Here is a 23,443-nt window from a genome sequence, read left to right on the forward strand (position 1 = left end):
AGAAAATAACAACCTTCCTTGTTTAAAAGCGCCGCCAGCAAGAGGACTAAAGGGGCCGCACAAATGTACGGGATAGACTCTTTTAAGGTTTTATTCGATAAAGTTGCTTCGCACTTCGCTGAAAACGGTTTGTTCAGTCAAAATGCGATATATTAGATTTACGTATGAGAGAACAGGGCATATCGAGCAAAGACAAGTCCACAATTGACTTTTATTTATTAATTTTGTTTATGCATGGGCGATCTTTAAATAAATATTAGAAACCCGTCCAAAATAGATAGAAAGAATCAATTCTCAATCAATATCTCATTGTATTTCATGGCAAAAAAAAGAGACTAATTGATGTTATGTCTTCCTCTTCTTCTTATTCTCCTTCCTGTAAAGAGAACATGGAAAAGAAAAAGAAATTTGTATTCCTCCTCATATTTCAAAAGAGTTTCGACTCTGTAAGTGCAATTACTTGTCAGTATTCAATGATTCCTTATTGATTAATATGGACACGGAAGTTTTTCCACATAAATAAAGGCGACCTTGAATCACGAACAACAACAAGACGCCCTGGCTGTGTCCTTTACTGCCTTTCTCACTTCTGTGATTTTCCAACAGTAAAGAAAGGGATTCAGAGATGAGTTCAGATAAACTAAAGTTTTCGTGAAGAGCCACATAGCATGAACTGCAGATCCACTAAGTACTGTATGTCTAAATATCGACACAATTATATAAGGGGTGTAGCATGCCACTAAAGCCAACTGCACCCAAAATATGCTGGAAACTGTTTTCTGATATTGTTTGATGTTTAGTTGAAGTCTCCCGTTTAATCTTTGTTTTGATGAACCTTTTGCTGTCCATGCACGTACTCTTCCCCTTCCTGTACCTTTTACTCCTGCTCCTTCTTCTGTGGCTGTTCTTGTCCCCGTTATTGCGCCTGCTTCATCTTTTCCTACTCCTATATCTTCTCCTGCGTTTGACCGTCCTTCGCCAGGGTTGTCTTCTACTTCAGCCTGGTACCGCTGTAATCTCAGGTGGATCTTTACGTAGCAAAACACGGAAGTAACCAGAGATACCACGACGGCTACAAAAGCAACAATCTCCGAAACCGTTTGACTCCAGACACGAACCAATCCGCATAAAACAGCAATTATCCAGCATAAAAGTATAACAGCTTAAGTTCGCTTTAGTGTCACAACTTGTCTGTATCTCAGCCTCAATAACAGAACAAGAAGTCTGTCAACACTGATGGCTGTTGATATCAGTACAGTCACTCCAAACAAAACATAGTTGGATATACAAACAACCTCTTCGACGTAATACAAAATATCTATGTAGGTGTTACCAAGATCAATGTAAAGAAATAAAACACTCACGAACAGAGGTTGTGAAAAAAGACCCATACAAAGATCGGTAGCGGCTAGACATTCAAACAAGACCTTTGCAGCGGGATGCAAAGAGGACACTTTATAAAATGTTAATAGAAGCAGACCATTACCAAGACATGCAGTGAAGGAGAGGAGAATGTTGACAGCGAGGAGAAATGCTACTACTCCATTTGGTAATTGTGAAGATAACTGGCTTGTGAGGGTCGCCATTGGCGCTCACGTTCAGACTTGTGGCTCTGTCTTTCCCTCTTTTGGCAGCAAATGAACGTTTATTGGGCGATCCGTAATCGATATAAGAGTATTATTGTTTTGTTGAGAATTTTAACAGTTTCTATTGGATAAAAAAATCCTCCTGTTGTCTGATTTTACGATGACAAATGTCACAGCTATAATTAGACTTGTTTTTAACTCTTTCGTGTTTTATTCAAATTCTTTGAATTTTCATCATGTTTAGTGAGCGGGTGCTACATTTATTTAAAAAACTAAATGACGTAGAATCTGCGAGTTATATTTCACCGATACTATGTAGAGCTTCCTCAACAAGTCAGCTTTTCTTTCCAGTTCTTGACCCATGTGTGTCTTTGTCCTTCTTAGCTATGCTTGTTTTGTTTTTAAGGTAACATATTTGTGGTTCCTTTATGATGAGCAAGTGCTTTTTAGATAAAAAAAATTTGCATAATATACTGATGTTTAAGAACATTGAGGTCAATTCTCATAAAATAAAGGCATCCTTGAGCTATAAACAACAACAAAACGCTCTGATTGTCTTCTTTACTGCAATTCTCACTCCTCTGAACTTCCAGCACTAAAGAAAGAGATTCAAATTTAATTTAATGTTATCAACTGAGTTGATAAAGTAAACTGGCTACCGTATGCCAGTTCCCTATTATTCGTAACAGAAAAATTAATTACTTTGCCGCGAGTGTGTTCCCTAAATTCAGAACTCATTAGCCAGAGCCAATTTGCCGGCACGTCATAATCAATTATCAATTCGGGCAGGATTAGCTGATCCAATACTAAATTATCCGAACTAACATTAAAAGAATTATATGGTTGACAGTAAGGAGAATTACAAATTTGATCTGGGAGTTGAAGAGTTAAAGTAGTGTTTTTCAAGAGGGATGAATGTGGTAGAGTGTCTGAAGGTTCGTTTACACAAAAGACAGAATTGGTGTCGAATTGTTCATTAGTCGTAGGAGTGCCAGCGACCCAGAGAAAATCGAGAGTCGGAGTAAGTGGAGCCAAACGCTTGACGAAATAGGAGTTGGAATATTCCGAGCAATTTCTTTTCTTCCGATTCCGCTAAGAACTCCAACGCCTATGATCCAGTGAAAACTCGATTGTCGGAATCACAGGCAATGCCAGTTCTTAACTGAGCTAACCGATGGCTCAAAACTCCAACAATTTATTTTTTCACATGTCATTAGGGAAGGAGTCATAAGTGGCATCAGTATTTTGCTTCTGATTCTTTGGTTTGATTTCACAAGGTCATATCGCTCTGCTCTTTTTTTTTTCTTTAGAAGTCGATCCAAGTTGATAACGAAGGAGAGACAAGTTTGTTTGTTTGTGAAGTCTCTTCGAAAATTCAACATCCGTTTTCAACACGAAGCTGATTGTTATGCACTGCAAAAAAATATTTGAGGGATAAAAAGCAAAAGAATACGTCCTCAATTTGGCTGTAATATATACACGTATATTTTGTCTTTAAACATGATCCGTTCCTAAAAGCACACAGTTTTCCTCAAGCTTTACTCTCCGAAAATTCTTGGCCTCTCTAGACAAAATAAATGTCCACCAAAAAAAAGTACGAGCATATTTTTACACTAAACAGAGGCTACTGTTTAATAGTCGGTCCTCGCTCAAACTTGTTAAGTTTCTAAATTATCCTTCAGATTGAGTACACGTTTCTCACAAGCTTCCCACAAACTTCAGTGGAGAGAGTCTTACAGTTCTTCTCATTACATCAAATGATCAAGTGCCTTATTACAGCACATACCTCCTGATATTCTCCCAAGGGAGTGAGATAAGATATCTATATCTTAACCTTGTACACTACCTTAGATCACCTAACTGAAACAACCTTCTACTTACACCCAGTTAATAAACATGTACACAAAATTGAGTTAATTCAGAAGCTGAAGCTGTAAAAGAATGAGATAAATCTAATTTTCCCCAGGAGGCCACTTGATGCTAAATATTTTGTCAACTAAATTTTCTTTTTTCTCTTTTTCAGGTATGGTGACCAAAATGTTCAAAGCCTGAAGTACTGTGTAAAGTAAGACCAGTAAACTATGATATAAGTACCTGTAGCATATGATCTTAGGGGTTCTAAGGCTTCTCTGGCCCACTTGCATAATTTGTTGATAGGAAATATGTAGAGAAAGATGTTTATTGTCTCATCACAAGTGTAGGACAAGAAAAGAATTCTGAGTCCCCATGAGGAATTGAACCTCAGACCTTCAGATTCCGCACTCCAATGCTCTACCACTGAGCCAGAGAGACTCCACAGTGAGTGAGGTCTATTAAAAAGTTCATGTGACATGCATCCTGCAAATTGTCCTGCATAGCATCATGCTTATAAATAGAATGAGAGATTGTAAGTTTTGAACTCAGTAAAGAAATAAAGAAAGATGTTTTTCATCTTGTCACGTGTGTAGGACCAGGGAAAAAATTGTGAGTCATATTCTGTTTACAAACATGATGCTAACAACATTGCTGATCCTAGCAGTATGCAGGACAAGTGTCACTGAACTTTTTAATAAACCTCACTCACCGTAGAGTCTCTGTGGCTCACTGGTAGAGCATCAGACCCCAGAATCCCAAGATCTAAGGTTTGATTCAACGTGGGGACTCAGATCATAATTTCTTCTTTGTTGTAACAAGACAAAAAACATCTTCCTCTATTTCTTTACCAAGCTCAAACCTTACCATCTCTCTTACTCTATTAAAGAAGTATGTATTTATTAATTAAGGAAAAATGAAAGTGAATCTGAAAAGTTTGCACTTTTTTTAAAAGTGTTTTCCATTGAAGTGAGGTGACTGAGAGCAACAAATAAAATCTCTTTTTTTTTTCTTTTTCGCAACGTAACTAAAAGAAATTCATATTTTTTTTTCATCCATAATTTTATAAAGTAGAAATTGTGCAAGTTAATATTTAGTATTTAATTTTTTTCCAAAAAGGAAGGGAGTGCCATGTCACAGAAACTGGACACAATTTCTGGACTTTAACATGAAACTCAAGCTGACAAAAAATGTCACATCTTAAGATTATTAACACTTTAACTCCCACAAGTGATTAACATGTAACTTCTCCCTATAATATTCATACATTATCCAGCAAAAAGGTAATGAGAATAGTCAGACTTATCAGGAAGAAGTTATCATCTTGATCTAATATCTTGCAAATATGTAAGAAAATAAAAAAATAAAAATGTAAAAAGTGTGAAACACCAAATTCTCATAACTAATTTACAAGGAAATGTGTAGCAGCTAGAGGAGAGAATATAAATCAGATCTTGGGAGTTGAAGGATTTAGAATACCTTGCTAAACTTACCATATCCTGAAAAACTGCAGCACTTTCCAGCCCAGGCATGGCATTTAACAACACTCTGGCTGCAGTGCAGTTCAGATCAAACTGTTCCACAGAGCTCATGATGTAGGAGTTCACTAGTTTGTCCATAAATTCATCATTTCTGAACAGAGCCTTTCCATGCTACCGGTATGTTTCATTCGTTCTGAGAGGGGAAAAGGAAATTTTGTTTGGTGTGTAATTACAGCCACATGCCAATCCAACAACAGTTTTAACACAAGCAGGGTAAAATTTCCGCCCGGCCTATCCTACATTATGCATTCAGTTCTTGGATAGAGAAAACAATGACAAAAACAACACATTGCCATTAGAGAAACAGCTTTGTTTTACGATAGTAGGGGGCTGTGCGGAAATTTTACCAAAAATACTACTACTATTACACTTCACCAACCTTTTTAGTGTTTTAACGGGTGATGCATTATCCTGATCTTCCTTTCGCCAAGTATCCAAAAGATTACTGAGTTCAGAGGTGCTATCCAATGCAGCCATGGCCAAAACAAATAGACAGTTTACCACAACGAATCCACAACGTGTAGAGTTTCGAAGATTGAAAAGCCCGCCATTTTTGATCCGAAAGATATAATGATACAGGATTACATGGTCTTTCTCTTCGAAAGTGATCTCGCTTTTCTCGGCATAATTACTCTGATATTACTGCAAGTGATTTTGTTGACTGTATCAAGGTCAGATGTAATTCCCGTGTGTAGACTATATTTACGACGATTAGTAACATAGCGAGTTCCAACACAACACGCGTTAAGTCCCAGGCTATTATCAAATTTCGCGAGGAATGCCTAGTTGTTATTGACCTCTAACCAGTCTTTTTTATCTTGCAACTCGGTCGGCTGTGATCTTATTTGGAATAGTTCACCTTTAACGACCAAAAATAATCATGACAAATGAATGACTTCCATTTTATTTTGCCCTCCTTAATTTTTGATTCTAGTTTGATAAATTTTTTTGAAGTGCTTAAGAGGAAATTAGAGTACCAAAACTGAAGTTCAGAAAGGTACACGCAAGTTACTTAAACAGTTACAAGTTCCTTTATGATTTTACATTTTCTTCTTTGAAGGCTCATCACCAGATGATTACCTGGACAAGTTTGCTGTGTAAGGTATGGAGTAGCATGAAGATCTGTTTTTCATACAATGTTTACCCTAATTGTCGTTTCTGAATTTTACAGGAAATGTGTTACTTTTTGGTCCATCATTTTCTGTCATTTGTCCCAACTTTCTCTCATAGTTTTCTTCTGAATTTTTTAAACTGTTCATTAACAGAACAAACTTGCAAAAAAATATTCCCCGGCATCTGAAAATATTGACGATCAGCTTGACAAGTATGAAACCATCTTTTAGATTCTGCTATATTTACTCCCCTGGTCTGGGAACTAAATGATCTTTACGTAGGATGTTAAAACGGTTTTCAAATGAGGTCCGCCAAAACAAAGAAAAATGCTCATTACCAGCCACATAATCTAAAAGTAGTTAATCATACAAGTAAACAGACAATCACGCAATCGAGCAATCAGAATTATGGACAATTCCATGCCGTTAAACGTGGAAGTCGTTATTGGTATTTTACTTGGTTCTCAGGGCAAATTTTGTTTGCCAATCGCACTGCAAATCAATGCAAAACCAAATTCCAACCAAATTTTTGCTTTCTCCACTGTTTTCCTTTCTGCTGGTTATAGGTTGGATCAACAGCTAAAGAACCTTGAGAGCGGCCAACCCCGATGGTCTCCTGACAACAGCATGTATATTGCATACCTCCGCGATTTGCAAGACAAGCGTCGAGAAGACTTGCTATTATCCATGCATGTCAAGTGTTCAGAAAGGTGGTTTCTCTCACAGGTAATGAAGAAATATGCAGGCATTGCATTGATATGTTCCAGTGCTAACAGTCGTCGATAAGACGCCCAATTAGAGCCAACCAACATATCGTAATGAAATGATTGTAGTGTAGGCTTTCTGCGGTATCATTTTGACTCATGCTGTGTTAATTCTTTAGATGGACAAGCCATTGCAAAACGGCTTTATGCCTAAGTTACGAAGGCAACAGGAGCCATTAAACGGTTGGTCAAGGAGTACACAGGACAAACCTTTGACACGGTGGGTTGTAAATACCCCTCACAATTGGGGTTGAAGACGCGTTAAGCATCGACAGTCCACTGTGGAATGTACTAAACGATGATATCCAACAGCAGTCTGCTGTTACTTATTGTTCAAAGAGACAACTCATTGATTTGGTTCACACACTCAAAAGATGCTTAGAGGAAATAGCCAGCACCAAAGAGGAAATGGCTCGGATGTTCAGTCATTTCGAGGGAAAGTTGAAGGTATTGGACTCCTAGATGTATTTCCTTCTCGCGTTACTCTTCGCTAAATATTCGCCTTTTTACTTATGTCTTTTATTGTTCTCTTCCGCGTTCCTTTCACCGTATTCTGAATATTTTGGTGTCCTTTCTAACTTTCTTGCGCGTTTTTCTCGACTTACTTTACCTAATTACTTCTTGTCTTTTTTTTGGTCGCTCAGTCTCTTTCTTTTCGTCCTATTTTCGCTCTAAACCCTCTCTTCACAAACTTGAATCATAACAATTTCCTCTCGTTGACAAAGCTTTAGCTCTGCCGGTATTGTTGCTTTGCGAGTTGATCAGAAAATGCAAAATACTGATAATTACTGTTCAACTTCAACCTCACCAGTTTGATTTCGCGCTCAAAACGCAGGTTGCAAATTATTTGCTTATGCGGCTTCACATCTATCAGCCCACGTGAAGCCCTCGTACAATGCCTAGTCGTGTGCCCGCGGTACGCTACACTGAAGCTCGACACTCGAGTATGGGCACTTCATTGTCATCTGCCGGTGTTTCCTGGCGCACACCTCGATGAGCGAGGTCTATTACGAAGTTCTGTCCACAAACATTACCCTATCGACATTGTTAATCCTCACAGTATGCAGGACGCGTATCATATGAACTTCGTAAGAGACTTCACTCACCATGGAGTCTCTGTGGCTCAGTGGTAGAGCATCGGAGAGCAGAATCCGAAGATCTGAAGTTCGATTCCTCATGGGGACTCAGAAGTTTTCCTTGTCCCACGCTCATCACAAGATCAAAATCAAAACTTACTTCGTAAGAGACTTGGCTCACCATGGAGTCTCTGTGACTCAGTGGTAGAGCATCGGAGAGCGGAATTCGAAGGTCTGAGGTTCGATTCCTCATGAGGACTCAGAAGTTTTCTTTGTCCCACGCTCGTCACAATACTAAAATCATCTTCATTTCTTAACCGAGTTCAAAACTTACCGTCTCTCTTATTTCTCCCTAACTGCTTGCTTATAAAATTGTAACTCTTCGTAAGTGCTTATATGAATGCATTATGAATTCAGTCGAAAAATTGTTGTAAATACATCACACATACATATGCATGCATAGGGAACCCTGAACGAAACAAATCTACGTATACATGTATATATGTTATTCGCCCGTAGGAAGGTCCGTATTGGGAAAAACTGTGCCCTCTGTCTTGAGTACTCAATAAAGAGGGCACAGTTTTTCCCAATACGGACCGACCCTAGGCTTGTGAATAACATTTTACATTTTACTACATAAATGATTCCTTATATACATTCACAAAGTGTTCTGGAACATACCAAAACCTTACAAAAGAATTATTTTAGTAGTATTACGTAATAACTGCGTCACTTGATATCAGCATGAATAAGCAGTCCGGGGATTTTTAGAAGCTTATATTTACAACAACAATTACTCATAACAATAGATTCTTGCCGAACGAAGTGGAAAGTCGCTAAATATAAATATTCCTTTCGCGATGACAAAAACCGAAAAAAGGAAGAAGGTGCCGTTAACTTTGCATAAAGATGCATTTCTGAATCCAAAAATCATTCTCTTTAAATGTTGACGACCTCACCTCGAATCGAGCCAGTAAGAGGGCAAGAAAATTAGGAGCTTGCAACCATCTGGAGAATTCAATTGAATTCTGAATAAACGGGTTCCTATAATTAGAAATTTATTATCACTTGGTTCCGTAATGATACTCAATTCAACACGTTCGAAAATTCAGATCGAGAGTAATTGAGGCATCTTAGGTTTATTATGAAATTTTTTTATAAGACTGCTAAGCATGAAACGTTCAAGGCGTTTCAAATGAGCAAACACCTTTGACGGTGAATAATTCTGTGGAGAAACTCTCCGTAAAAACATTAATAGTTATCAGATAGGTAAATACTGTTCTGTTGGGATAGAAATGGCGAGAATGATAATAACAATTGCAATAACGACGATGATAATACATGCGAATAATAAAATAAAAATAACCATACTAATAAAATGATTAATGATAATCTATAGATGGGTGAATTTCGTGTACCTTTAATGTTTTCGAATACCGTTGCTGATCGGCAAATTAGCATCATATTCTTCCTGTTGACCAAAGATTAGAATCATGACATTATCATTCTTTTGAGTCAGCCAATCATGTGAGAGATCCGGAGACAGAGTGCATTGTTTAGGAGCCTTTCCTTCTTCGAAAGACCCCGGGAGAAGGGGGAGAACGAAAAATGAAAAACAGACTTCGGTGAAGCTTCTTTCTTTAATTTGCATTACTTCATCGATGTCATTTGACTTGCGTTATTTTTTCCCTAAAGTTATCTTTTACATTATTCCATATGTTCGAGCCTTTCTACTAATCCATTGTTTCTTCAACTGAGTGTTTTATATCTTTGCAAGATGTTCCGTAAACCATAAAAAAAATCGACATGCGTCACTCGGTGGGCGTTTAGATTAAATCTATTGCCAAGAGATATTGTTTTTCTTATCTTTTCATTATTATTATTCCTTTTAAAAATTGTTTTCAGGGGAAGTGTAATTGGTTAGCCTTTCACTCCCAGTGGTGATCACTATGAATCTTCTTCCTATGATATCCATACATTATTCAGCAGACTGGTAATGAGAATATTCAAACTTATCACATAGAGGTTGTTATCTTGATCCAACATCAAATTCTTGTATCCGATTAAAAAGGAAATGTGTAGCACAAAGAGGGGAGAATTAACAGTCAGATCTTGAAAGTTAAAGGTTTAACCTCCCCCCAGTCCACCCCTGTTTGCCTATTATCTTTCGAGAGAGTAAGCCAGCCAACATATTACATCCCACGCTCACGCGATTCTCTTCTTGAAAAAAAAAAAAAAAAAAAGAAACGAAGGAAGCATTTTTGCCTTAAAAGACAGTACATCAAATGAAAATAGAAATAAAGCATTATTCGCGTCAAAGGTGTACGCTCATTTAAAACGCCTTAGACGCTTTATTCTTAACAGTGTTATAAAAATTTCATAATAACCATAAGATGCTTAAGTTGCTCTCGATCTGAATTATCTAACGTGTTGGATTGACTATCATTACGGAACCAAGTGATAATAAAATTCTAGTTATATAAACCTGTTTATTCAGAAGTTAATTGCATTCTTCAGATGGTTGCAAGCTTATAATTTTCTTGCCCTCTTACTTGCTCGATTCGAAGTGAGGTCATCAACATTTAAAGAGAATGATTATTGGATTTTGAAATACATCTTTATGCAAAGTTAACGGCACCGTGTTCCTTTTTTTGGTTTTTGTTTTCACGGAAGGAATATTTATATTCAGCGACTTTCGACTTTGTTCGGCAGGAATCTATTCATTCTCAGAGAGACACCTTAGAGAAAGGTAATTTTTTCTGGGCTATTTTTGTACCATGTGGAACATTGAAAACATGGCAATTCTAAATATTATGTAGTTCAGTTGTTACCTGCTGATGATGTGCCGTGTATAATTGATCATCGCCGATGATCATCATCTCTATTATTTCGACTTGGTTGTTAAATGATTATTTTAAAGCTGATGGTTTTTAGTACCATACCATAAATTCTAATTCTGATCGGGGCGACTTCGACGGACATAAGAGTGTTGTTGTGTGGATACCATTATCTCGGTATATTTAACATTTTGGGCCAATTTTTTTAGAGTACTTTGCTTCTGTATGCTTTATCTCTGATAAAGTGCTTGTTAAATAAGCTTTCCTTATATAGTTCTAGATCTAAGTGGTCGTTATAGTGGTCGTTTCCTCTTGACAAAAAAAGAAAAAACTGCTAAAATATTTTGTCTTAAAATAGTACATTAAATAGGCAGAAAACAAGACAACATTGGAGGGGGAAAAAAATCCGTGGGAGAGATCATGCAATTCTGAGGTAATGCACTTTTTGTTATCAACGGACGAGAATCGCACCGTGCGCTAGAATGTATAAAAAAAGATTTGTCGGACATTTTTCTTCACAGCACCTGTCGGTTAAATTAGCTATTATATTTTGGTTAATTTACATTATTTGTTCTTGGCCGCTCGTTCTAAAGAAAACGGCTAACTACTAATAAGTTAAAGAAAATAGAAGATAACATGATGGTGATAATAGATAATAATTATTCGGCATTATAGAAAACGTAATAATATTATGACTGGTATTTTTTTTTTTTTACTATTACAAGTATCTTTGTCATTATTATCGTATATACTATTATCATTTTCTTTTCTATCCCAAGAGGACGTTCTTTTTCCCGCGAGTAACTATCTATTTTCTCGGAGAGTTTCCCTCTAAAACACCTTGCATTGACGGTAATTGCTCATTTGAAACGCGTTGAACTTTTGATACTGAACAATGCTCTAACAAATTTCAAATCAAGAAGTCTCGGTTTTTGTCGAATTCAGTTTCTTTTACCGTATTGGAATGAGTATCTGCAAGGAGCAGATTGGTGATAAAATTCTTGTTAAGATTGCCTATTCAGAAGTCACTTACAGTGGCTTCAGGAATGCTGTGACGAACAAGTAACATAGTTAATCAAAATGTATTTATGAATAATGAAATTTCTATTCTTTAGTTTTCTAAGTTTGATACGAACTCTTAATGATTATGTTTTAGTTTTTCAGATTGCACAAGTTTTTTGAGTCAGATCACTGCCAAGTGCAAGAAAGGTAAAGTGTTCCTTTTTTTGCTCCCTTGCAAATTTATTAGAAATGCCACAATATTATTACACAGATGTAAGTGATCAGAAATTACAATACAACAAAATAAAATACGAAAAAAAAAAGAACAGTCGTATTTTTATCATAAGAGACTTTGACGACGTTTTCGAATAAACTTTGCCATTTCATACTAGCAACTGGCGCTTTTACAGTACCATCTCTTTTTTCTACAACTCAATGCCACTCAAAGCACAGGTAGAGCAATGAATAACAAAGGCCCATACGAGAAGGAAATACGCGTATTTATGCGAATATGTCGACGTATGTCGCTTGATACGTGCGCATGGTACTTCTCTACAATGTACCCTTATCTTTGAGCTGCACTGTGTATATCAGAACATTTCATTGTTGCTAATGTCAACATACAATCTTCATTCTAATCTTCATTCTGGTGAAATATCAAATTGCACAACAAGTTTTCAAACGTAATTTTGACCGTTTCTCAGTAGCTTGTGACCATAGTAGCATCATTATCATCATTATCATTATTATAATTACTACTACAACAACAACAAGTTTTTATTTCTCAAAAAAAAATGGAATTACAATGAAATAAGAAAAATGATTATAATGAACAGGCAAAATAAACATAGTTGTACCATTTTTGGAGCCTAGACGCTGGAGGAACCGTTAGGTTTTCGAGCTAGACCTCTATGAATTATTATTACTGTTGCTATCATTGTTATTATTTATATGATTATTTGTTACCTTGAATTATTATTACTGTTGCTATCATTTTTATTATTTATATGATTATTTGTTACCTTTGAATTATTGGTTGAAAGTCAATTGGTCACTATGCTGTATCAGAAGCTATATCAGTAGCCACATGCAGTCTCAGACTGCCTATCATTCCTTTATTGGTGGGAGAACTTAACTAAGCAGCACAACAATCAGCGGATTGCTTACTTTCCTACCAAAAAAGAAACGATTTGAGTACATCCGATTTTGATTATTTTTTACCTTTTTTTGTTTCCACAAAGATTGTCATGAATCCCCAGGTTGTTCTACTACTCATGCTGGTAGCCGTCCCCTGCACATCTGCGAGTACGTTGCTGCTGCCATTTTGTAATGCTTATCTTCTAGTCAACTGAGTGATTCCCTATAAAACCTTATAACCAAAAGAAGTTTAGCATGATAGACGCATTACAAATTCCAACTCTATTCCTTTTCTGTATCTGAAGGAGACTTTGGAGGACTTAACCCGTTACTCCAAATTTTCACAAAACTGATACGCTAAGTACTTGTAACAACCAGTATAAAGCATTCAACATCTCATGCTGGCGTTAAATTTAAAAAAAATTATGAGAAAAGATTTAATCTCAGGTAAGAAGCTCGCCGTGATTGAGGCGTGTCTTACTGGTATTTGCGACATTTCATCAAAAACTCACCATCTTGAAACGTTTCCATGAAAATTTCATTGGACAATAAATGTTTCTTTTTAATGATGGTAACAATAACAATGATTGTTAACGTAAATCTCATCACATACTGGCGAATCAGTGAACTTCTGAATTACGTGTGATGTTTTTTGTTTTTTTTTTTTTGTTTTTAAGTAAACTTTCAGAAGCTATGAGTCGACGGAAAGATTATTAAATACAGAATTCGATAAAATCATAACGATAAACTGAAAAAAAAATGTAAAGTGTACGTTAACAGTTATCAAACTTTGTCTTTGATGAAAAGTCACTGCAAAATGTCAGTCACAAAAGGTCAATCACTAAAGGTAAGCTGCTCAATTCGTGAGGAAGCCCTTAATATTCATTACATATTTTTGGTAAAAAATGTAAAAGAAGTGCCAACGTTTTGTCATGGTTCATGTGTTTCTTTTAATCATCTGCTAGTAACTTGTCGAGACGATCAGTTTGCTTGTGCAAATCAAGAAGAGTGTATCCGTGCGTCTTACCGCTGCAATGGGCTCACTGACTGTAGTGATGGATCAGACGAACAATGCAGTAAGTACTGTGGTTGATTTTCTACTTCTGTACATCTTCTTATTCCTTATATGGGCTTAGCGTAAAAATGCTATTCTCAAAAAGTAATATTAAATTGGAAGGCTGGCTCTCTTTTCAAAAATATAGAAAAAAATAGCTATATTTTCCAAGAACACCTCATTTGCAAGACAACCTCCAACACAGCGAAATAAAGCTATGACGTAAATCATATGCAGAGGTAGTTTTACAAAACTAAACTGGCTATTATTTGAATGCTGTCACATTGGGCCATATTTAGATAAAAACCTTTAATGGCATGAAGACGGTTCTTGTGATGGCCAAAGTCACTTTAAAATCGAATGAAATCAACTGCAACTAGCTGAATGAGATAGCGGCGATTTCATATAAGAGATAACTCCTTTTGTACCTTATCGTTGGAAAAATTCAAATGCATTAATTGGGAGACCGGAAATGATGATTTGTACTTTGCAATAATATGATAAATTTTTAAAGCAACCATTGTTATACATGCATGCAGTGAATGAACACTTCGGGGTTTCTCGAGTATATTGAGTTCCCCAAGCGTTAGCATATTAATTTGAAAAAAGCTTTTCTAGAAATATAGTCATGCACCCCTCGGCAGTGCCCTAATTGACTGTATTAATTGACCGCGAAAAGGCGAAAACACGAACGGTCGCAACACAGGGTTGTTAAATGGCTAATGTAGAGCTTGTCAATAAATTTTTCTTTTACGCGTAAACTTTTGTCGCCAGTGCGCCATAACCAAAATTTCATAGAGCTTAACGGTATTGTAATGATACTAATAGACCAATTGAGTAACTTTTCCTTTTCTTTCATGTTTTACCTGCGCCAATTAGCTGGCCGTAAGTATCATAAATCTAAATCTATCTTTGTGGTGTTTCCTTGTAATATTGCTTGGATAACCGCATTGAAGGAATGGTATATTTTGTACACGTCCCTTGTATTTATTTGATTTACACGTAACTATCAATAGAAAATCTTAGATTGAGGATCTTTGAAGTATTAAAAAATGATTTCAAGAGGCGGATTGAAACGACAAAAACGGAACAAAAACCAAAGTTAGCTGGTCACCTCCTGCTTGATAGGGAGGCTGTATGAGATATGGAGGAAAGAAACTTATCAGACATGTTCATCGATTTCCATATATATTTACAAAGCCTTTCTGTCAAGACATCTGAAATTCACGGATATTCATGTTATCAAAAAAAGGATAAAGTCGAGTCCTCGTCTCTTTTTTTTTTTTTTTTTCAAAATTAGTATAAAAGTCAAAAGAAGAAAAAAATGACACAGAGAGACCAAGGGTCAGCGGCAACTTTCTCCTATCGTAGACGACAGGGATTAAAATTTAGAAAGGGAATCTATGTTAGCAAGAGCTTGCGAGTTGCTTATTGGTCTGCTTATCGGTTCAAACATATTCAGCAGGGGAGAATTTTGAGGCAAAGGCATAACCTCGGAGATGAAAATTACTCTCCTATAGTTTTTTACTTCAGAGCTAAGAAGTATGTCTAAATTGTTAGGATTATTTTAGGTTTTGTTTGTTCTTTTCCTTTTCACACAGGCTCAATATTTTCACACAGGCTCAATATTTTGTCTTTGAATTTAAGTTGTTTTTATTATCATACAGGAAAGTGTGCACACTACGAGTTCACTTGTGCTAATGGAAAGTGTCTTGATAAATGGAGACGTTGCCGTTGGGGAGATAACTGTGGTGATGGTTCAGATGAACAGCAGTGTCGTAAGTTTGTTATTACTGTCACCGTTGTCCAAATGGTGCAGTCGCCTTTCCTATGGGCTGATGGCTAACTATTCAAGTTGTGCTGTAGTAATCAGGTCGAGATACAAACAAATATTGGGAGCTGTCTCTCCGCCTTCTCTCTTTTTCAATGAATCGAATAATTAATAACTTTCACTATAATATGGACCGAGTAGGCAAAATTAAGCTTGTTCTTATTGTTGTTACTATCGACAATTTAGTATGTTTTTCTTCAGTTTCCATTTCATTTTTATTGTTTAGTTAGTTGTGTGTTGTTATTAGTTTTTTTCTTTCAACTGCAAATGCAATAAACAAATCCTGGTTACTACATAATTTGAGATTGTTTTCTTTTCTCTCAATGTACGAAACATTTTCATGGAAATTTAGCTCAAAGTAAGTAATCTTTTGGATATTTTATTAATTTCTTAACTTTGAAGTGCACAACAATGTATTCGCTTATTTAATCACTTACTTCAGTATTCTATGTCATTTATACTTTTCTGTAATTATTTCAGTGCAATGGTAATCACACTTTTGTCAAAGAGAAGTGTAGCAGCTACCTGTTTGAAGTATTCATGCTTGCGGGCGAGAAATTTTTTAGAAAGTTTGTTTTTTTTTTTTTAATCGAAACTTACTGTTGACAGTCACTAGTATACAAATCATTTACTAAAAATAATTCAATGTGTTTTTATGTTTTCCCAGTAAGTTTTGATATGAGGATAGTTTGATGTCTTTCACGTTTCCATCATGATGGCGAGGCCCCATGTTTTTGTATAAAGTGGATTTGTTTTATTTGCCCTGGCGAGCAGGATAGCAATATGCTCACAGGTCACCAAGTTTTTGCAACACGACTTACAATAGCTCTTCCTTTTCAGGAGGAGAATGAAATATAAAACAGTGCACACCTTTGCTGTCAGGGCGTTTATATTGATCTTTCGGGAATTTTTAAAAAGCACGAGGAAGGATTAACTCAGCTGCATCATTCACTATGATAATGAAAACTGCATGTCCAAAAGAAAAGCATTTAAATATTTTGATTAAATTTCTGGCACTGTATAGGAAATATCTCATTGCTCTTCCCAATTTTCTATGCTTTATTAACACGGGAATGTGATGGCCGGTGATTTTCTTTTCTTTCCTTTCTCTATGTCTTTCATGGACTGCACTTCGGAAACATCAGGAAGTAAGTGCTACTTCAATTTCTTAATGAAGATGTTACTCCTAACCTGTCACATTATCAAAAAGCACCACTCCCATTCTGTACCCTTTCTACCAGCTGAAAACTAATAATAACAAAAAAAAAGATCAGGAGGCGTTGTACTTCATTCAGAAGTCGAGATTTGCGTTTCGGCCTGTAAAATAACCCATGTTTCAAGGTCACACACTGAATCTTAAACCTTAATGAATAATTTTACCTTAGCCTCCCTTCAGGACTCACTTAATTTTGCTTTTGCATTATTTTGAACAACAAATAATTGTTAAAATTAGAAAAATAGCTTTATCTTGTGGCATCATATTTAACTTTGAGTGCAAGTTAGCGTGGATTTGAGTCCATTCAATGCTGAGGATTTAGTTTTTTTTTTCATTCTTATTCTCTGCAAAGGAGATATCAAAGCGTCACCATCTTAAACTTAACGAAACCTGCTTTCGGCAAAGGTCTTGAAGAAAGACTTCTCCATACTTCTGTTCCACCGAAAGAAAATCAAAATCGTTTAAAAACAATGTACTTCCTTTTCTTTTTTCAATTACACCACATTGCATTAAAAACGTTTCAATACTAAATGGCTTCGCTTTTCTTTCAGTTATTGATTAATGGGCCGATCAATTTAAAGCTTTAACATTCCTCCGTTGGGGAACAGTCGTTCGTGCCCAGGGTTAAGGAATGTGAGCTTCGCCTGGTTGGGGTGGAATTTGAACCGGAGGTGTCGAATACAAGTGTTTTAACTTGTAATGTGGAGGTGTTTGAAGATAAAGAGTTCACTTTTGGGTACGAATGGCTCCGGAGAAAAGTTCTACCACGTCTAGCTTATAGGGCTTGGCAATGTATAGAATGTCAGGATCGCTCATTTTGCCTTTTCAAAAAAAGTTGACCATCAAGTACAGCACTTGGGTAGAGTATTGAAATACAATTTTGGCCCCGGAGGCTGAAATTTGAACGGATCCACGGGTTCCCCGTGGGGGATGTTGAGGCTTCGAATTATTTCGATGCATAATTTATTTATTGGCCCACTCATTTTTCATCTAATCTCCCTAACTTAATTGTCATTCTGTGCTTTCTCTACTCATGTGCGGCCATTGTGAAATACACCAGCGTGTAAGTGCTTTTTGATTGGATTACTGAAGTTAATAATTTAGTTATAATATCTGTTTATGCTCCACTTTCCATAACATTCCTAAATACCGCAAACGTGCATGAGTAGCAAAATACAGGTAATTTTGTGTTAACAACTGGGTTGAAAACGTAAATTAGTCACCGTAAAGGGTAAAAAAGCTGACGTTTCGAGCGTTAGCCCTTCGTCAGAGCGATAGACGAAGGGCTAACGCTTGAAACATCAGCTTTTTTACCCTTTACGGTGGCTAATTTACGTTTTCAACCCAGTTTTTAACACTAAATTACCTGCTATACTCTCCCACCGACGCAGCACCACAGTTTCTTTAGAAACGTACCCCTTTATAGCGAAATACAGGATGAGAGGATGAGGAAGAGAATTTGATGTTCTAATACCAGTCGTTGTAATAGGAAAATAGATGACATATCTCGAAAACAGTTGATGAAGATTAACCGAGGTCAGCTTTCAGTCCCATATGATGATTGATGGGAAGTGTGTTAGTATTGCCTACATTAACTGTAAATGTTAGGTGAACTAAACAATGTTTTAAAATACTTGAGTTCTGCTTATCCCTATCGTTTTCTTTGCTCTCGATATCGCCTTCGGTGGATCAAATACATGTAAATACATCAGGCGGTAAGTGAAAGCTTAGAACTAATTACCCTTAAGGATAATGATACGTTGTGATCTCCTTTTGTTCTGTTCGGGAACAGGGGTGCATTCTTTTTCTTAAATGACTCTTTCCTCACTTAAACTAACATTTTTTCTTACTTTTCTGCCCCTGGTTACTGCTCAATACAGCATGTGAGTATGATTTTAATCGTCTATTCGAATTGTGAACTGTTGAACTAAAACGATTATTAATTCAGACACAATTTTGCTGATTTATGATTTTACTGTCTTTTCTATTCTCTTTTATTATCTTACCTGACCTTGTGACAATAAGGCTGTAAGTAACCATTATTTTTTATTAACCCTCTTTAGCATTTTTGGTTCGACCGCTTGCATAAGTCAACTAAAATTTTATTCCCTTTTTTTTATTCATTCAATTTGATTTAATCGAATGCATATATCTTCGTTTATCGTCACCATTTAAACATAATAAAATATCGGCGTTTTTTTGTTGAAAGGTATTTAATGTAACTAAAGTGCAGAATGATTTTTTGTAGTGTGTGAGTCTTTGGTTGTGAGTTTTATTGGTATATTGGCAAACAGCATAACTTCGAAAGAGGAAAAAATCGCGTAAAATGCACTTATCGACGCACTAGGTTTACAAAACTTGTTCGCATACGCATTTGAAAACCCCAAAACAACTGTAAAGATTTATTTACGTTCAAATATATCACCTTCCTATAGGTTTCGCTCGCATAGAAGCACATGTTTACTTGTAACCATCATTTCTTCGGAGAAAATGTTACCTCGACATAAAACAATGTTTGTTGTAGTCTCCGCCGGTGTTTGGGGAAAAATTAGCTTAAATAATTGGCGTAGGTACAGAGTACAGCTGGTTTTACCTTTCTTTTTTTGTACTCCTCCTTCCGTGCGTGACTCACTCTTCGTGCTCGCTTCCTACTCGCCTCTGTTTGTCGGAAAAAGGCAATAAATTGCGCCTGTTCTGCAGGGCACAGGTGTTTTTTTTTCCAATCCTCCTCTCAAGCGTGACTCGCACCTCACGGTCGCTTCCTGCTTGCCTCCTTTTAACCGAAAAACGCTGAAAAATTGCGCCTGTTCTGCAGATTCAGGCCTCCTCAATGAAACTAAGGGTTCATGTTTCCTCTTGTTTCTTTCTTCTTTCTTTCTCTACACGAGGGTGTTCCATTTTGTTATTAAAAAAAAAAAGGAAAGGGGACCTAAGACCGGATTCCTTTCTTTTTTAATGATTCTGACATTTTTTTAAATATTTGAATTCTAATTATAACCTCCTGAGCTATTCATTATTCTCAAAATGTTTTTCGTGGTTTTTCTATCTTGGTGTGCATAGGGGTATCGGTTTTTTTCGTGGTTTCATTTTTCACTCCTCCTCTCGCACGTGACTCGCTCTCGCGCTCGCCGCGCGCTTGCCTCCGTTTGACCAAAAAAAAAAAACAGTGAAAAATTGCGCCTGTTCTGCAGATCCAGGCCTCCTCAATGAAACTAAGGATTCATGGTTTCCTCTTTCTTGTCTTTCTTCATATCAAAACGGATGATAAAAACAAACTTTTTTTGTAACCATATCAACAGTCAGATAAGGAGGTTTTTCTCGGAGTTAGTCGAGAGTAAAAGGTGTAGAAAATATTGCCTAATAATAATCCGAATCGGAACGAATACAGCTTTACTGGCCTTTTCACTGGGAATGTAAGTGAATGATTACTAAGATAAAATTATTAAAAACACTTCACTGAACAGTTGTTGTTTTCTTTATTTCATGTCAACTGATGCTCAACAGACTGTAAGTATCTATTTATTGCGCTACGTATGTTTATCCATTCCCTGATCTTATTGTTTAAGATCAATCCTATTTCTTTTAAAATAGGCCTTTGACTAGTATTTGCATAAAATCCAATTTGAATACTTATCATTTTTTTTTAAACTGATATGTAATCAAAATTAAGTTAATCTTACGTTGTGTTTGTCACTTGTCACATAAGTTTCGGGCAGCTGAGTAATTTTGTTAGATCTAGCTTGGAACCTACAAGAACTATAAGAAATAATAAGCTACATTTTACAGGAGGGTGTTCCATTTTGTTATTAAAAAAATAGAAGAGGGCCCTGAGACCGGGTTCCTTTTTTTCTTTTTCAATGATTCTGACATATTTTTAAGTATTTGAATTCTAATCATAACCTCCTTAGCTATTCACTATTTCCAAAATGTTTTTCGTGGTTTTTCTATCTTGGTGTGCATAGGAGTACAGGTGTTTTATCGTGGTTTTATTTTTCACTCTTCCCCTCGCGCGTGACTCGCTCTCGAGCTCGCCTGCCGCTTACCTCCGTTTGACCGAAAAACGCTTATCCATTCCCTGATCTTGCTGTTTAAGATCAATCCTATTTCTTTTACAATAGGCCTTTGACTAGTATTTGCATAAAATCCAATTTGAATACTTATCATTGTTTTTTAAACTGATATGTAGTTAAAATTAGATTAATCTTACGTTATGTTTGTCACTTGTCATATAAATTTCTGGCCGCTGAGTAATTTTGTTGGAGTTAGCTTGGAAGTTACAAGAACAATAAGCAACAATAAGTTACATTTTACTTGAGGGTGTTCCATTCCATCCCTGAGACCGGATTCTTTTTTTTTTTTCAATGATTCTGACATATTTTTAAGTATTTTAATTCTAATCATAACCTACCTTGCTATTCACTTAGGTGTTTTTTAGTGGTTTTATTTTTCACTCCTCCTCTCGCGCGTGACTCGCTCTCGCGCTCGCCTCGCGCTTGACCGAAAAACGCTGAAAAATTGCGCCTGTTCTGCAGATCCAGGCCTCCTCAATGAAACTAAGGGTTCATGGTTTCCTCTTTCTCACATCACGACGGATGGTAAAAACTAGACCGTAACGCAGCTTTCCCGGTTCCCTCACGAAAAGTGATATGTTCACTCATTTAGATATGGAGATTATTTAGACGACTCATTTGACGATCAAAATTGTGAAAAAATTATCCATTCGTCGGTCTTGCTGGTCAGCTCAATTCAAGGTTTTAATGGGGAAAGTTTGAGGCAAAACTTTTTTCCGATGTGAAATGCTCTTAAAGAGATCGCCACTTAAATCTTTCCCCTCTCTCTCCTCCCTCCCCCCCCCCCCAATAGAAAACATACAATCAAACAAACAAACCTATAAGTCCTTTATCACTTTAGAAATAAGAAAATAGCTAACGGTTTATTTCATAATTTTCATCTTTTAAGGAGCAGGTGTATTACAACTTAGTACCAAATGAAGGAGATAATTAATCGAGAGTAAACACTGTAAAATCAAAAACAAAACCAAAAAAGCAAAAAACACCCCAGCCTAAGTGTAATCCAACTAGACCGTAAAAACTAAAACGAAAGTAATGAATAAATAAACAAATGTCATGAAGGCGATCCAATTAAACCAGGTTAGACATCTTCACTGACAATCATGGTCAATGATTTCTCCGCTCGTATCGTCGAGTAAGATTGTAGTAAAAAAGGGAAAAAAAATCACCTGATAGTAATCTAATTAGGGCAGATCGTAGCGTACCACGCTAAAATCATAAGGCAAGAGAGCATTAATTTACTTTTTGTATCTTTTCTTTCATTTTACCTGATTCTCAACAGGTTGTAAGTATCTATTTATTGTGCTTTGTACGTTTATCCACTCGTTGATCTTGCTGTTCAGCTCCAATTCAATTTTATCTATAATAATATACATGGAAAAATTACTCAGTTTTGATTGGTTACAACAAATGCAGTTTTCAGGTAATTCAGTGCAGAAGAGAGTTAATTCAGTGTAGAAGAGGGTTAATTCAGTGCAAAGAAATAAACAAATCAGACATTCTGATTGGCCAATAATCAAAGAAACTCGTAGATAGCCAATCAAATGCGAGCCTTGGATGTCGCAACAAAATTTGAAAATTTGAAAATTTGCGAGCGAAACAATGGCCGGCGTTTTAGATAGGTTTTCTTTCGCCACCGCAGCTGAAAAACAGCTTAAGCAACGAAAACATTGTAAAAAGCACTGCTTTTTGGTTGTCCGTTTGGAAAAAGTGGTGTTTAGAGAAGGGAATTGCCGAGGAAATCGAAAATTACGAGCCGACCCAGCTTAACACTTTGCTCGAGCGATCCAACGCCGAAATTTAAAACAAACATGGTTAATCCTCGGAAACAACGATTCCATTTCATCGAAAGTGATTCGGTCACAGACTGAACAATTCCTTGAACTGTTTAGCCGGACTTTGAACTTTTTTGCACCTTAAAGATGTGAAGATATCATTGCATATTATTTTTTTGATCGTACGCAGTTGTTTTGACCGAACGCACGGTTTGAATAAATTATTTTTTGCACTTGATGCGCGCGCTTTGCTCATGTTTAATTATGATAGACCATCTCGTATGTATATTATTAACGCGTAATCACATGATTTTTCTCGTGCAATTTGGAATAAACAAGCACTTGTTAATTTTTTCAAAGACCACAAATTGCACTAGCCCTACGGGCTCGTGCAATTTTATTAGCATTTGAAAAAATTTACTCGTGCTTATTTATTCCAAATTGCACTCGAAATCATGTGATTACCTATAGAAATAGGCATTTTGTTAGTATTTGCGTAGAGTTCAACTTGGATATATATACATTTTAATTATTTGAATTGAAAAACCTTACGCTACACAAACTTATCAGTGTGAAAGAACCCATCTACTA

At 36.4% G+C, this 23,443-nt stretch overlaps 1 protein-coding gene, 2 long non-coding RNA genes and 1 pseudogene across 3 annotated transcripts; 1 reads left to right on the plus strand and 3 right to left on the minus strand.

Moving 5' to 3' along the window:
* Nucleotides 1-23,443, minus strand: part of LOC149045662 (DDB1- and CUL4-associated factor 1-like) — a 413,926-nt pseudogene that overhangs the window by 77,560 nt on the left and 312,923 nt on the right.
* On the minus strand, nucleotides 198-1,162 carry LOC149045665 (uncharacterized). Its single transcript, XR_016186902.1, has 2 exons — nucleotides 875-1,162; nucleotides 198-376 (listed from the first exon to the last, which is right to left on the minus strand). It is a non-coding gene; the product is annotated as an uncharacterized LOC149045665 (long non-coding RNA).
* LOC149045666 (uncharacterized) lies at nucleotides 4,466-5,709 on the minus strand. The gene is made up of 2 exons (XR_016186900.1): nucleotides 5,358-5,709; nucleotides 4,466-5,111 (listed from the first exon to the last, which is right to left on the minus strand). It is a non-coding gene; the product is annotated as an uncharacterized LOC149045666 (long non-coding RNA).
* LOC113682597 (low-density lipoprotein receptor-related protein 5-like) lies at nucleotides 13,017-15,806 on the plus strand. Its single transcript, XM_089207818.1, has 3 exons — nucleotides 13,017-13,074; nucleotides 13,872-13,982; nucleotides 15,628-15,806. Exons 1-3 carry the CDS (start codon nucleotides 13,017-13,019, stop codon nucleotides 15,804-15,806), a joined length of 348 nt encoding a protein of 115 aa, XP_089063944.1.

The sequence above is a fragment of the Pocillopora damicornis genome, chromosome 5, assembly GCF_964200805.1.
Source record: "Pocillopora damicornis chromosome 5, jaPocDami1.2, whole genome shotgun sequence".
Taxonomy (NCBI): domain Eukaryota; kingdom Metazoa; phylum Cnidaria; class Anthozoa; order Scleractinia; family Pocilloporidae; genus Pocillopora; species Pocillopora damicornis.

Bases quoted from the DNA above. Each gene is read 5' to 3' on its own strand.
- LOC113682597 (XM_089207818.1), top strand. From the start codon at position 13,017: ATGAATCCCCAGGTTGTTCTACTACTCATGCTGGTAGCCGTCCCCTGC. The intron at 13,075-13,871 runs GTACGTTGCTGC...ATCATCTGCTAG, and splicing joins CGTCCCCTGCACATCTGCGA to TAACTTGTCGAGACGATCAG. The intron at 13,983-15,627 runs GTAAGTACTGTG...ATTATCATACAG, and splicing joins TGGATCAGACGAACAATGCA to GAAAGTGTGCACACTACGAG.